The sequence below is a fragment of the Mobula hypostoma genome, chromosome 6 (assembly GCF_963921235.1).
Source record: "Mobula hypostoma chromosome 6, sMobHyp1.1, whole genome shotgun sequence".
NCBI classification, from domain to species: Eukaryota; Metazoa; Chordata; class Chondrichthyes; order Myliobatiformes; family Myliobatidae; genus Mobula; species Mobula hypostoma.
The window spans coordinates 28,217,177-28,231,221 of NC_086102.1; the positions used below are offsets into that span (position 1 = coordinate 28,217,177).

Genomic DNA, 14,045 nt, shown 5'->3' on the forward strand with positions numbered 1-14,045 from the left:
CCTGTATAGGATATTTTTAGACAGAAAAGCTTTTAAAACAGCATGCTTAATAGAAATTCTGCTGTGTTTTTCAGACCTTTAACTGGAAAAAAATGCACTTGTTTATCTTTTCAGGGAGCTCTGGAAAAGGCTCATGAATATGAAGAGCTTGCACACACCAACAAAGTCACATTGAAAGAAAAAGAAGCTGTTGTTTTCAGAGCTGGAATTGTGTCTTCAGCTATTGAAGGTCTGTTTTCTTTCAGATCTAAGCTTTCTGATCCTTTCTACTTAATAGCCAATTCTAGTTTCTTAGCTTGGCAAGAACACACACACACACACACCAGTAGAGGTGGGGGCCATAGGGTGATTTTTAGAGTCATATTTCTGTTTCCCACTACGATAGTGCATAGCTTATTTTATGTTCACCTGAAAGAGAAGATGGGGTTAACACCTCTACCAAATGCCAACGTCTATTAAAGAGCAGCACTCCTGAATAATGCTCTAGATGGTCAGCCCAGAGTTTTGAGTCCACTCTTTGGAAATGGGCCTTGAAGCCAGTGTTCCGATTCTCTGAGTTAGGATTATTCCACGATGGGCACACTGTTTCCATTTTAATGAGGTGCGTAACATAAAAACAACTGACATCAGAGGCAAGGACCAGATGTCTGTGTCATTTTGAACATATAGGGGTTTTGAAGAAAGATAATAAGAATTCAAATTAAATTAAAAGAATCTTCAGGGAGCAGTGTCTCAGAAAGGCAGCGTCCATTATTAAGGACCTCTAGCACCTAGGGCATACCCTTTTCTCACTGTTACCATCAGGTAGGAGGTACAGAAGCCTGAAGGCACACTCTCAGAGATTCAGGAACAGCTTCTTCCCCTCTGCCATCTGATTCCTAAATGGATATTGAAGCTTTGGACACTACCTCAGTATTTCTGTTTTTGCACATTTAAAAAAATCTATGCAATACATGTAATTGATTTACAGTACTTGTTTATGTTTTACTTTATTTATTATTTATTATTATTTTTTCTCTCTCTGCTAGATTATGTATTGAATTGAACTGCTGCTGTTAAGTTAACAAATTTCACGTCACATGCCAGTGATAATAAACCTGATTCTGATTCTGCTGAAAAATACACATTTAAATACAAAGTTAAATACATTTAAATTAAACTATTTAAGTTCAATTGTTGCAGTATTACCTGGTCAGATTTCCCAGTTTTAAGAGCTGAGGAGATCATAGAAAAAAACAGGCCTTCACAAGCTATTATTTAACTGCAGTAGAAATAAAATCAGAAATTGCTCAAAATACTCATCAAGACATGCAGCCTCTGTAGAATGTGAAGCTGAGTGAAGTGGAAAGCTAGATTTCAGCCTACTGTATACTTGGTATTCCTGAACTCTCGCATAGTTAAGTACTTAAAAGGTGGCAAATTCAAATATCTCCTGTCATTTCAGTGAGCGATCCGCTCCAGGTGTTCCTTGACATATTCATATACATTCCTTCCATTCGCCATGCATTTTTTGGATCCTACTTAGGGAAGATCCCAGAGTTCTCTATGTTCTAGGACCAAACTGAAATGCTTAGCTAATGGCATTCCTGAGAAATTATGACTGACCCAATAGGTGAAATTTGTATGACCTTCAATAATAAAGAAGTAATGGATGGGCCAAATGTATAAAGATAAATTTTTAAAACAAATTATTAATGATCATCATTGCTCATATAGTTCTGATTATTCACACTAGTTATTACAGGAATTTCCCCAAGCAATATACTAATAAAGTTGATATCTATCGCCATTGCAGCATAAATGAGACAGATAAAAGAGCAAGTTAAATATAGTGATCAATAATTTCTTTTATATTAGTCTCACTCTATAAGAATCATTAGTGGCTTTATTTCTTTCAGAAAACTATTCTATAAGAAAGAAGTGATTGTCTCTATAAGCCATTGCATTGTCTAAGCAGTGAAAACCAATAGACACTCATTTATAAATAAGAAATATTTATTAAATAGGTGCATTTGTGAACCTATATTTCAATAACTGTGCATTTGTTCATTTTTGTGATTGCAGCTGAAATCAATCATTTTAACCATGAACTTACCAGTGACTACAAAATAGCAGTTCAACATTTTCTCTATGAACAGGTTCAGATGTATAATAAGGTAAATATTTTACCATATGTACAGCTATATGATAATTCTCATGAATTATTGATTATGAATCTTTTTCACCTTTTACATATTCTATCATCATCAGCACGAAGATAAGCGTGCAGCAACAAGAGCTCCTGATACTGGAGCTAATCCCATACAGTGCTGGAAATTGCAAGGTGGTTGATTGTAATATTTTTGCAGCCACAAAAATCTATTGCATTATTTAGTTACAATATGTGAACTAGTATAACAATATGATAAGTATGATTTGCTTGAATGGTTGTCCATTGTGTTTGATATCCATCGTGTAGAAAGCTACGTGGGAGCGTTTTTAAAGTGGACAAGTTATTGCACTGGGGCAGTTCCACTCTTTTGACCTTGGAAGTTGGGTCCTGTGATGTCACAACCGGAGTCTTCCTCGATTGTACTGACCTTGACTTCTCTGCCTTTGCTGTCCATGAAGCGCTGCAGAACTGCCTTCCTGGCTGTTGGATCTCTCTGTCGATCTCATCTGCCCAGTCCATTGGAGTGGACTTTAGTAGATCACAAAAAAATTTTCAAGTTTGGCATATTTGAGTTCACACAGATAATGGAGCATGAGTGACACGCTTGAAATCATGCACGTATGGACCGTAACATGGCACATTTGTACAGAAATTAGATTGCATAGCACCATGTTTTTGACCTATTAATCATATTGAATTGAAAGATAAATTATAGGGTCATAGAAACAGACCCTTCAACCCATCTTGTCCATGCCAACTGTGTTGCCCAGTGAGGTAGTCCCATCTGCCCATATTAGGCCCATGGAAAAAAAATACTAAAAAAAAATGTCAAAGACTGTTTTCATTCCACAGTATCTGGAGTATGTCCTAAGCTGGCCCTAGGAATCAAGCTTCAGTAGTCCGCAATATGCAATTTACTCAGTTGCCTTCTTTTAGTCTGTCCTTACTACATAATAGCATCAGTGCCCTCCAGCCCAAAATATTGATCACCTGGCTACCTGCCCCCACTCACTGATCACATGATCTGAGCCCTACACTGAACCCATCAATGTTTCAACACCTCCCACCACCTATTGATCATCAACCAAACACATTAATTACTGACCAGACATTTTGCTATTGACAGCAGTTTTCTACTCCTGACAGACAAAGGCAGGCTTCAGCCATTTCTACATCAATTGCTCTCATCTGCGGCCTGACATGCACTCTGCCCTTTCTTTCCTGTGTCTTTTCTCTCTCTCTCTCTCTCTCTCTGGATCTTGCTGTAGCTCTGGACATACTTGATTACCTTTGCACTTAATGCACTTGTGCAACTGTTAAATGAACAGCCTTTCCTCGTGTAAAATACTTTTACTGGCATACGAGGCTTTGATGTGGCAGACCGAAAGAGATTGATTCTTCAGCTTTTCCCCATATTGCTGCAATCGGTTAACAAGAAATGGCAGAAAAAGAAATCGAAAGAAAAAGAGACAGGCAAATTAAATGCAAAATCACAGCAAGACCATTTCAAATGCAAAATTTTATCTCTTGGCAAACATGGTAGGAGGTTCACCAGTAACATAAATTTCTGATGCAAAATCTTCTTTCCTTTTCAGATAACAGATAAACTGCGGGAAGCTTATGCACGTTTTGAATTCTAATACTGGGCCATTTAGACTCTGCAGATGTTACAATTCATATAACATCCTTGAATGTTGTAACTTGAAGTATCAATGTTCTTTACAACTTTCTTGTCATTTTAGTTCTGGTTCCACTTGTATGTTACTTTAATGCTGCATGTAATGATTGTACTATTAACACTAGCAGCAATTTACTGTTCATTTATCCTTATTTTACCAGTGAATTCTTGCAGCATGAAAATCATGGATGAAATAAATAAATCTCTGTATTCTTAGGTTCTTTGCTGTAAATGCAATGCAGCAACTAGGCCATTCACATAACAGAAGAAGTGAAAATGTTAACACTTCATTGCATTTGTGAAAATGACTGCAGAAAATAAACAGGAGAAATAGAGATCTTAAATGATATTTCCTCTGCCTCCATAGATGATGCTTGACTCACTGATACTCTTGTGGTTTGTTTTTTTCTCTGTTTCAGGACCAGCGGACTCCTGTGTCTCCCTTTTTTAAACAGAAATGTACTTGGGTTTAGCTATCTATTTAAATGTATCTGTAACACAATCTACTTACAATAGGCTGACAATTAGAAATCTCATCATTGTTAATGAATACAGTTTTTGAAATTTATATCTTAGCTGAACTTGAAATTTGCTGAAGAAATGTAGGCTAAGGAGCATAGCAAAATGTCAAAGCATCATGATTTTGCTTTCTAAGTTACGTCTTCAGCATTTAATATCTCTCTATAATGTATTTCTCTCTCCACAGAAGTTGTTTGACTTACTGAGTTTCACTTGTATTTTCTGGTTTTATATCATATTTCCAGTAACAGTGCTTCTTGATTATATTTTTATTGAAATTGGTCCTGTTATACACACAGAGACAGAATCAAAAATATTTGTTTGAAATATTCATCAGGTCAGGCACAGCCAGTGGGGAGAGAAAGTTTACAGACTGAAAACCTGCATCAGAATTGGAACAGGTTGAGGAAGAACAGATCATTCATAAAAGATCAATGACTTGGAGAGTTACTCCTCCTTCCCTCTCTGTAGCTGGTACCTGACCTGCTGAGCTTTTCCAGCATTTGCTGACTTCACATGTTCCTGGCACTCAAAATCATAAAAGGTTTTTATATGCAATTCAGTGATTTCTAAATAAGTGAGCTGACTGAATTACAGAGTGACTTCATTCAAAAAATGCTTCAATGCCTCGTTCAATGTCACCATACTCAATTTCTTAACAATTCAGGTAGAGGCCAAAGAGCGCATTCACAAAAGGGACTTTCCAATAGTGCCAGGGCCCAACCTCAGCTGAAACAATGACAGACAGTTTCCTGTTTTTGAGTCACTTTGCATACAATGATGTACATGAATGATGTAGAGTCCACAATTCCAGCTTTTGTAGGACATCAAATATCACATTTTCTTCTTTTTTTAGGAACTGAGTATTGGGAATCTCTTAATGGAGGGGAAAAGACTGCTAAAAAAATTCTTGTGGATATAACTAAATGTTAATTTTAAGGAAAAAGTGGAGAGTTTGAACTGTTTTTGTTACTACATAAAAATGAATTGTCTTATTGTTCATACCTAACTGTAAATATTTTATAGTATATTAATATATTTAATAACAGATTTTTTTGATGTTTTGAACCTTTCCTATTTAGATTGTTATGCTTTATTGATCCTAGAAGGATAAGATGGAAAATGTAGCTCTTTTGTGCTTTGCTTTGAGCATTATAAGTAAAGTTTTATATTTTTGCTATACAATGTTAGTTTTGTAATTGCAATATGCTCATCCTTGCCTCATATTATAATTCTCCAATACACTCAGGCTTTTGAATTTGGATATTAGTCTGGAGGGGGAGTATTGTGCAGTGGATGTGGAGGGGTCTTGTTAGCGCAGTTTGCTGTTATGATGTGACAATGAGGTTCCTAAAGGAGTTTCTGAAAATCCTGTGGAATTTATCACAGGGCTCCATTATGCAGGGTTCTGATCACAGACCAATAAAATTAATTGCAGCTTTGAATATTTTAAAAACTCTAAACAAGCTTTATTTCAATATTAACCATTGAAGCTTGAGTTGTGACCAAAATGAAAACAAATATAGTATATTTCCATTTCACAATGATGTTAAAAAATAAAGATATATAATCAGAGGTAGGATACAGCTTGATTCTGGAGCAAAGCAGCTCCTCTGTATGTAGGTTTCTACCTATTTCTCCCAGGCTTCAAACTAAGGCTTCTTAATGTTCATCTTAAAAGAGTAATTTTATATCAATATATTACCCGCAACTCTACGAACTCTTGAACAGCATGTTGTCTGGAAATCCATATATATTATTTCTGATGGGTTGCATCCTAATGGTTACATTCTCAAAGAAATTTGTCAAATGTGATTTCCTCTTCTTATAATTATGTTGACTCTCTTTGACCATCTTGTGATTTTCTAAATGTCCTGCTATTAATAAATGCCACATTTTCCCAAATAAAGATATTAGGCTAAATAGCCTATATTTTCCTTCTTTCAAACTCAACCTTCCTCTCCACCCATTCCTCCCCCACCGCCACAAACACACACACTTTCTTGAATAGTGGAATTTATGTACTGTAATACCTGGGGTGGAGATACGTCTTTGCCAAAGGAGGTAAGGCGCTCCTTGAGATAAATGAAATGCATCCAAATTTGTGCATATTTTATATCTCATCTGTTTGTATTAAGGAATTTTCAGGAAATTGCAAGGTGTTGCAAAAGCACCATCAAGAGTATGTTGTTAAAAGTTTTGTTGATTTAGATAAGCAATGGTAAAAATGTTCAAGTTTTTAAAAAAATCTTCATTTTCTCCTCTTTATCTGGTCATAAGACTAATTGCTCCACCTTCAGTCAAGGTCAGGTACTTCACTGAAAAAGTTAGCTGGTGGGCCAAACCTGGGGTGACACTGGTGGTCTGCTGCATGTCCGAAGACAGGTAGTACTACAGGTTCTAACAATTTTATGTTTAAAAATCACTTACATTACTTTTAGTAGTTTTAAATGTCTCTGGATGTTATGGGTATATAAAACCTGATTAAATTAAAATCAAATCAGAGCAAAGCTCCAGCCTCCAGCACTGTCTTCTGTCAAAATCTACCAAATCTACCAAAAAGGAGGGAGAGAGAAACCGGGGAATTATAGGCCGGTTAGCCTAACGTCGGTGGTGGGGAAACTGCTGGAGTCAGTTATCAAGGATGTGATAACAGCACATTTGGAAAGCGGTGAAATGATCGGACAAAGTCAGCATGGATTTGTGAAAGGAAAATCATGTCTGACGAATCTCATAGAATTTCTTGAGGATGTAACTAGTAGAGTGGATAGGGGAGAACCAGTGGATGTGGTATATTTGGATTTTCAAAAGGCTTTTGACAAGGTCCCACATAGGAGATTAGTGTGCAAACTTAAAGCACACGGTATTGGGGGTAAGGTATTGGTGTGGGTGGAGAATTGGTTAGCAGACAGGAAGCAAAGAGTGGGAATAAACGGGACCTTTTCAGAATGGCAGGCGGTGACTAGTGGGGTACCGCAAGGCTCAGTGCTGGGACCCCAGTTGTTTACAATATATATTAATGACTTGGATGAGGGAATTAAATGCAGCATCTCCAAGTTTGCGGATGACACGAAGCTGGGTGGCAGTGTTAGCAGTGAGGAGGATGCTAAGAGGATGCAGGGTGACTTGGATAGGTTGGGTGAGTGGGCAAACTCATGGCAGATGCAATTTAATGTGGATAAATGTGAAGTTATCCACTTTGGTGGCAAAAATAGGAAAACAGATTATTATCTGAATGGTGGCCGATTAGGACAAGGGGAGGTGCAACGAGACCTGGGTGTCATTATACACCAGTCATTGAAAGTGGGCATGCAGGTACAGCAGGCGGTGAAAAAGGCGAACGGTATGCTGGCATTTATAGCGAGAGGATTCGAGTACAGGAGCAGGGAGGTACTACTGCAGTTGTACAAGGCCTTGGTGAGACCACACCTGGAGTATTGTGTGCAGTTTTGGTCCCCTAATCTGAGGAAAGACATCTTTGCCATAGAGGGAGTACAAAGAAGGTTCACCAGATTGATTCCTGGGATGGCAGGTCTTTCATATGAAGAAAGACTGGATGAACTGGGCTTGTACTCGTTGGAATTTAGAAGATTGAGAGGGGATCTGATTGAAACGTATAAGATCCTAAAGGGATTGGACAGGCTAGATGCAGGAAGATTGTTCCCGATGTTGGGGAGGTCTAGAACGAGGGGTCACAGTTTGAGGATAGAGGGGAAGCCTTTTAGGACCGAGGTTAGGAAAAACTTCTTCACACAGAGAGTGGTGAATCTGTGGAATTCTCTGCCACAGCAAACTGTTGAGGCCAGTTCATTAGCTATGTTTAAAAGGAAGTTAGATATGGCCCTTGTGGCTACAGGGGTCAGGGGGTATGGAGGGAAGGCTGGGTTCTGAGTTGGATGATCAGCCATGATCATAATAAATGGCGGTGCAGGCTCGAAGGGCCGAATGGCCTACTCCTGCACCTATTTTCTATGTTTCTATGTTAAAACATTACAGAGGTGGAGTCTCTGCAGCGTGCTGCCTGAGTCCTCATCTCTGTTGAAATCTCTCAGCTGAACTCCTAAGGCAGGCCCTCTGTACCTGGCCTACGTAGGTAAAATTGTGGGTGAATGATGGCTGAGTGAAAATTTTGAAAATCACTTTGAAACTATTTCCTGGAGGACCACAAGATGAGCACATTTTAAAATATCCTCCATAAGAGTTCATGGCTTACTTAAACATATGTCCTATCACTACTAAGTTTTTCAAAGATTCAACATTTTTGTGGAGTTAGAAAAGGTACAAAGATATGGACAATGTTTAAGGATGGTCTAATAATTGGCAAACAATATTTTTGCTACAAAAGTTCCAGACATGGCCACAAACTCAACTGGACAAGTTATTAAAATACCAAGGCTACAAGATTAAACTGGAGTCCGGGTACCTGTGCTCAGCAACTTACCTCCTGACAAGCCACAAGTCAAATACTCTCCACTTGCAGTTTCAATAACATTCAAGAGATTTGATACCACCTAGGAGAAAGCAGCCTACTTGTATGACCACACCATCCACTACACTAAACATTAATTTCTTTCACAATAGCTACCATTTGTACCTTTATACGACCTACAAAAATACACCGAGGCTACTTGACTAGGCTACTCTGACTGAACTTTCAAACTCTTAACTTTTGCTGTCAAAAAGGATGAAAACTTTAAGTGCATGGAAACACCACTGTCTGTGTGTTACACTCCAAGTCACACACCCTATGTTAGATACGTGGGTTATGATATTAAAAAAATGGCTGGAGACGCTAAGCACTTTAGTGCAAGGGTGTTGATTAGGAGCGACAAAAATAAAACCTACAATAATCAGTGGAAGTTTTGAAAAAAACAGCCAATATTTACAAAAGGCATCTAGCAGAAAACACAATAATAGCTCCATGCTATTTTTGTCCAGTGTGAATCTCAATCTCTCTCTCTCTCTTCCCCCCTCCCTCTCTCCCTGTTTTTTTTTGAAGCACCAGGACAAGCCCTCTTTAAATATCCACAGTTACCTTAGGACTATACAGTACTTGAATCAGAATATGGTGCACCCCACAATGTAGTTACAATCAAATTACAAAACAAACAGAAGTATGGACCTTAAATACAGTATACCAACAAAATATACGCACTTACACATTACCAAAGAGATGGACTATTCCGCGTGTATGGCTGGAACGGCACCAAGTGCATCAATTTAGAATCGTTTACGAGAATCTACCAGGGAAGACGCTGAAGTGCGTACACTCAGTGCAATGACAGCAGAATGACAAGGCAATGTTTGCGTGTGTGTAAATGTATGTGTGGAAGGAGTGTGTTTACCAAGTGCTCTCCATTACTCCATACTAACTTGTACATATCATTTTAGATTCTTATTTATTATCACATGCACATTGAACACTCAGTGAAATGTGTAATTTGCATTGACTAACAACTCTACCTAGCGATGTGCTGGGGGCAGCCTGCAGTTGTTGCCACACATTTCACCACCAATATAGCATGCCTGCAAATCTCAGTAAAACAACACATCAAGCAACAAAACAACAAATCGAGTCCCTTTCTTCCCACCCACACACACACGGACAATGCTCCAACTCCAGAACAGACCTCCGGCTTCAGGCTTTGAGCATCAGGCTCCAACTTCCCGACTACTGATCAACCTTTGGGCTCCAATCTTTGGTTTTGATCCCTGGATTAGCCAATGACGGGACCCTGAATTCTATATCAGCATTCCTTTACCACAGCTGGACCTAAATCTAAACACCTTCCTCAACAGTAGTATTTTCAGCACAAGGACTGTAGTGTTTTAAGAAGTGCTGTCAGAAACAATAAGTGCCAGCATTGCCAAGTGACAACCAAATCCTGTAAAATTAATAAATAAAAGAACTGAAGAAAGTCAAAATCACTCCCATAGAGATTTTGATTAAATGATAAGAGAAAGTCAAGGATAAACTTAAAGGTTAACATCTTCACTAAATATACTGAATTTATATAAATAACTCATTTGATAATACTTTGAGTATATATGCAATTAAATAATTACCCATAACATTAAATATACCCTCAGTAGCCACTTTATTAGGTTTCATCTGTACCCCTGCTCTTTAATGCAAATTCCTAATCAGTCAATCATATGGCAGCAACTCAATGCAAAAAAGCATGAAGACATGGTCAAGAGGTTCAGTTGTTGTTCAGACCAAACATTAGAATGGAGAAGAAATGTAATCTTGGTGACTTTAACTGTGGAATGATTGTTGGTGCCAGATGGGGTGGTTTGTGTATCTTAGAAACTGCTGATCTAATGGGATTTTCACATACAGCAGCCTCTTGAGCTTACAGAGAAATGTATGAAAAAGAAAAGACATCCAGTGAGTGGCAGTTCTTGCTAATGAGAGAGTTCAGAGGAGAATGGCCAGACTGGTACAAGCTGACAGGAGGGGATAGTGATTCAAGTAACCATGCATCACAACAGTGGTGTGCAGAAGAGCATCTCTAAATCCACAACACATTGAATCTTGAAATGAAGGGGCTACAGTACCTGATAAAGTGGCCAGAGAGTAGTTTATAAATGCAAGGCTAGAATTTTCATTCATTTGCGTAGTTCAAACAGAAATGACTAAAGTGATACAAAAGATTGTGGATATTAAGTGAGTTGCATCTAAAACCACTTGCTTTTGTACATTCTGAAATCTTTTCCACTATTCAACCTACACTTACCTAGATCAGGACCTCACTAGGACATGAGCAATAATTACAATGAGGCACAGGTGGTAATCAGAGTTTTAAATTATGGCCTGCTGGGTTTGGGATTAGACTGGCAAATTGAAGAAAGTCAACAAATCTGGTAAATTGTACAACAATACCAGAAGAATCAGTTCCTTAAGATTGTCATAGCTAGGGGTGGTAGTGGGATTAAGCTCCCACTACCTATTAAATGCTCCCAATGGTGTGCATCCCAAATGGCCTCTGACAACCACATTAGCTCCTGGCCTCGATGTGAGGTTTAGCTATTAAACCCAACAGAACTGTTTCTACTGGCAGCTCAAATAGGAGAGGAAAACTCTGATCTCAAACCTCCGCTGCCTTAGGGACTTTGGAGCTGGAGTCTCTAAGACAGTGCTACATTGAGTTCAATGTTGGCCGGTAACTCCTGCGACACCACTGGTGCCAAACTGTATTGGTCTCTGTCGTTCCTTAGGATTCATCAACGGCATGGGGGGGGGGAGAGCCCGCTAAAGGGCACAGCTTGCTCTCCATATCATACTGCCCTGGAACGCATATCACGTTGTGGAAACATTATCTGTAACCCTGAAGCCATTATGAATTTGTAACTTTGGTAAAATGTAATGCGAAAAAATGGAGTCCCAAGGTGCTTTGCTGGTTTGCATGGGAAAACTTACATAAGTCTATGTGTTTTATGGGAGGAAGCTGTTTTTTATGACAGGTGATTTGTTTTCTTCAACAGATAAACAGGATAGGATAGAGCTTCGAAAAAAACTAATATGAAAATGAGATAAGTAAAAGATAATGGAGGAATGTAATGTTATCGAATGAAACAACCTAATGACTGTTCTCTTGCAAAAAATGTATAGAAGTGTCTTGGTTGATACACAAGATTGGAAACTGTTCTCCAGCATAATGTTCGGAGGTAAGTAAAATAATAGGCATCCGTTAGTCTCCTGAGACCATAAATTTGCGCCTTGGAAGGTTTCTAGGGCGCAGGCCTGGGCAAGGTTGTATGGAAGACCGGCAGATGCCCAAACTGCAGTCTCCCCTCTACACGCCACCGATGTTGTCCAAGGGAAGGGCACTAGGGCTGATACAGCTTGGCACCAATTTCGTCACAGAGCAATGTGTGGTTAAGTGCCTTGCTCAAGGACACAACACACTGCCTCAGCTGAGGCTCGAACTAGCAACCTTCAGATCACTAGCCCACACGCCAACACAAGTAAAATAATACGTGTTCATAATGTGATCCACTCAAAATAGGTTGTGATTTGTTTTTGTATAATAGAATATCTAGCTGAATGGTACTCGATAAACGTAGACAGCTGGGATACAATGTCCATGGTTGATCCCAACCAACAGAGGGACTCAATACCAAAAGAATCATGACAAAATCTCAATTCAGTAATATTTTTTCAGGAAAACAAGTTAGTCATTTTGAAACAGTCAAGCTGTTTCAGTTGATTAGGCAGCTAAAGGCAAAGGAACCCTTAGGGGATAGTGATTATAATATGATAGAATTCACCCTACAGTTTGAGAGGGAGATGATAAAGTCAGATATATCAGTATTACAGTGAAATTAAGGGAATTACAGAGGTATGAGAGAGGAACTGGCCAAAATTGATTAGAAGGGGATACTAGCAGGGATGACAGCATAACAGCAGTGGCTGGTGTTTCTGGGGATAATTCAGAAGGCGCAGTCCTGCTGAAGGGTCTCAGCCTGAAATGTCAACTGTACTCTTTTCCATAGATGCTGCCTGGCCTGCTGAGTTTCTCCAGCATTTTGTGTGCGTTGCTTGGGATCCCAGCATCTGCAGATTTTTTCTTGTTTGAAATTATAGGCCAGTTAGCCTGAATTTAGTAGTTGGAAAGATGTTGAAGTCCATTACTAAGGATAAGGTTTTGGAGTTCTTGGAATCACATGATAAAATAGGCCAAATTTGGCATGGCTTCCTTAAGGGGAAACCTTGCCTGATAAATCTGTTGGAATTCTTTGAGGAAATAACAGGCAGGATAGACAAAGGAGAGCCAGTGCATGTTGTTCACTTGGATTTTCAGAAGGCCATGACAAGGTGCCGCAGATGAGGTTGCTTAACAAGGTAAGGATTCCCTAAAGGTGAACATCCAGGTTGTGACGGTGGTAAGGAAGGCAAAATCTAATGTTAACATTCATTTCGAGAGGACTAGAATATAAGTGTAGCCACCCTCAGGGTCGCTTGGCTCGCTGTCGTCTAGGTAAACAGCCTCGGCCCCGCCAAACTGGATAATTCGTTTGTGTGGATGCTGTGTGAGGTACCCCACCCCGCCCAAATAACAGACAATACACCAGATGCAATTAAATGATTTACAGTTTATAGATATTACTGGATCTATATAATTAAAAGAGAATAAAATATAAAAGGAAAATAAAAGGCGCCACACATCAAAGTTCAATCTCTTCGTGCACAAAAACCGTTGGAGCTCAAGGACCTTCTTCTTCACCCTGAGACCCCCTCGGACCACCTTGACCGGCCGCCTGGGACCAACAACGGTGGTCGACCAGACGCTCCACACAAGTCCGTCTCTGTCTCCTCGCCGAACGTCCCCCTCGGGGTCCGACCCCGTTAGCGGACTCACAGCACCTCGTCCATCCTCTGTCTCGCTCTCCCGCCTTCTCCCCCAAAACCCCGCGCATACAGTATCTTCAAATACACCGAAACCATAACAACTATCCCAATTGGTTAATAGCACTCTCTTATCACACTCTAAAGCAAAAACAAACTGTTAGCGCAAACTTTCTCAGTGTTTAACACAACAAAGCCGCATTCCCCAGATTAACATAACAAAGACGCAATTTTAATTAGCCTCCGCAGTAACATAAAAATCGAAACCCCCTTACATAAGAGTAAGGATAAGGCTGTATAAGGCATTGGTCAGATAGCACTTGGAGAATTGTGAGTAGTTTTGG

The 14,045-nt window shown here is 39.3% G+C and overlaps 1 protein-coding gene across 2 annotated transcripts in view; it reads left to right on the forward strand.

The window, feature by feature from the left end:
* The window catches only part of LOC134347486 (sorting nexin-9-like), a 63,790-nt gene extending 58,402 nt beyond the window's left edge, over positions 1-5,388 (forward strand). For both annotated transcript variants that reach the window (XM_063049811.1, XM_063049810.1), the window contains exons 15-17: positions 115-229; positions 2,065-2,156; positions 3,748-5,388. In XM_063049811.1, the coding sequence (XP_062905881.1) occupies positions 115-229; positions 2,065-2,156; positions 3,748-3,792 (252 nt within the window). In that variant the 3' untranslated portion in view covers positions 3,793-5,388. The remainder of the gene's footprint in view (positions 1-114; positions 230-2,064; positions 2,157-3,747) is intronic.
* Positions 5,389-14,045: the final 8,657 nt, after the last annotated feature.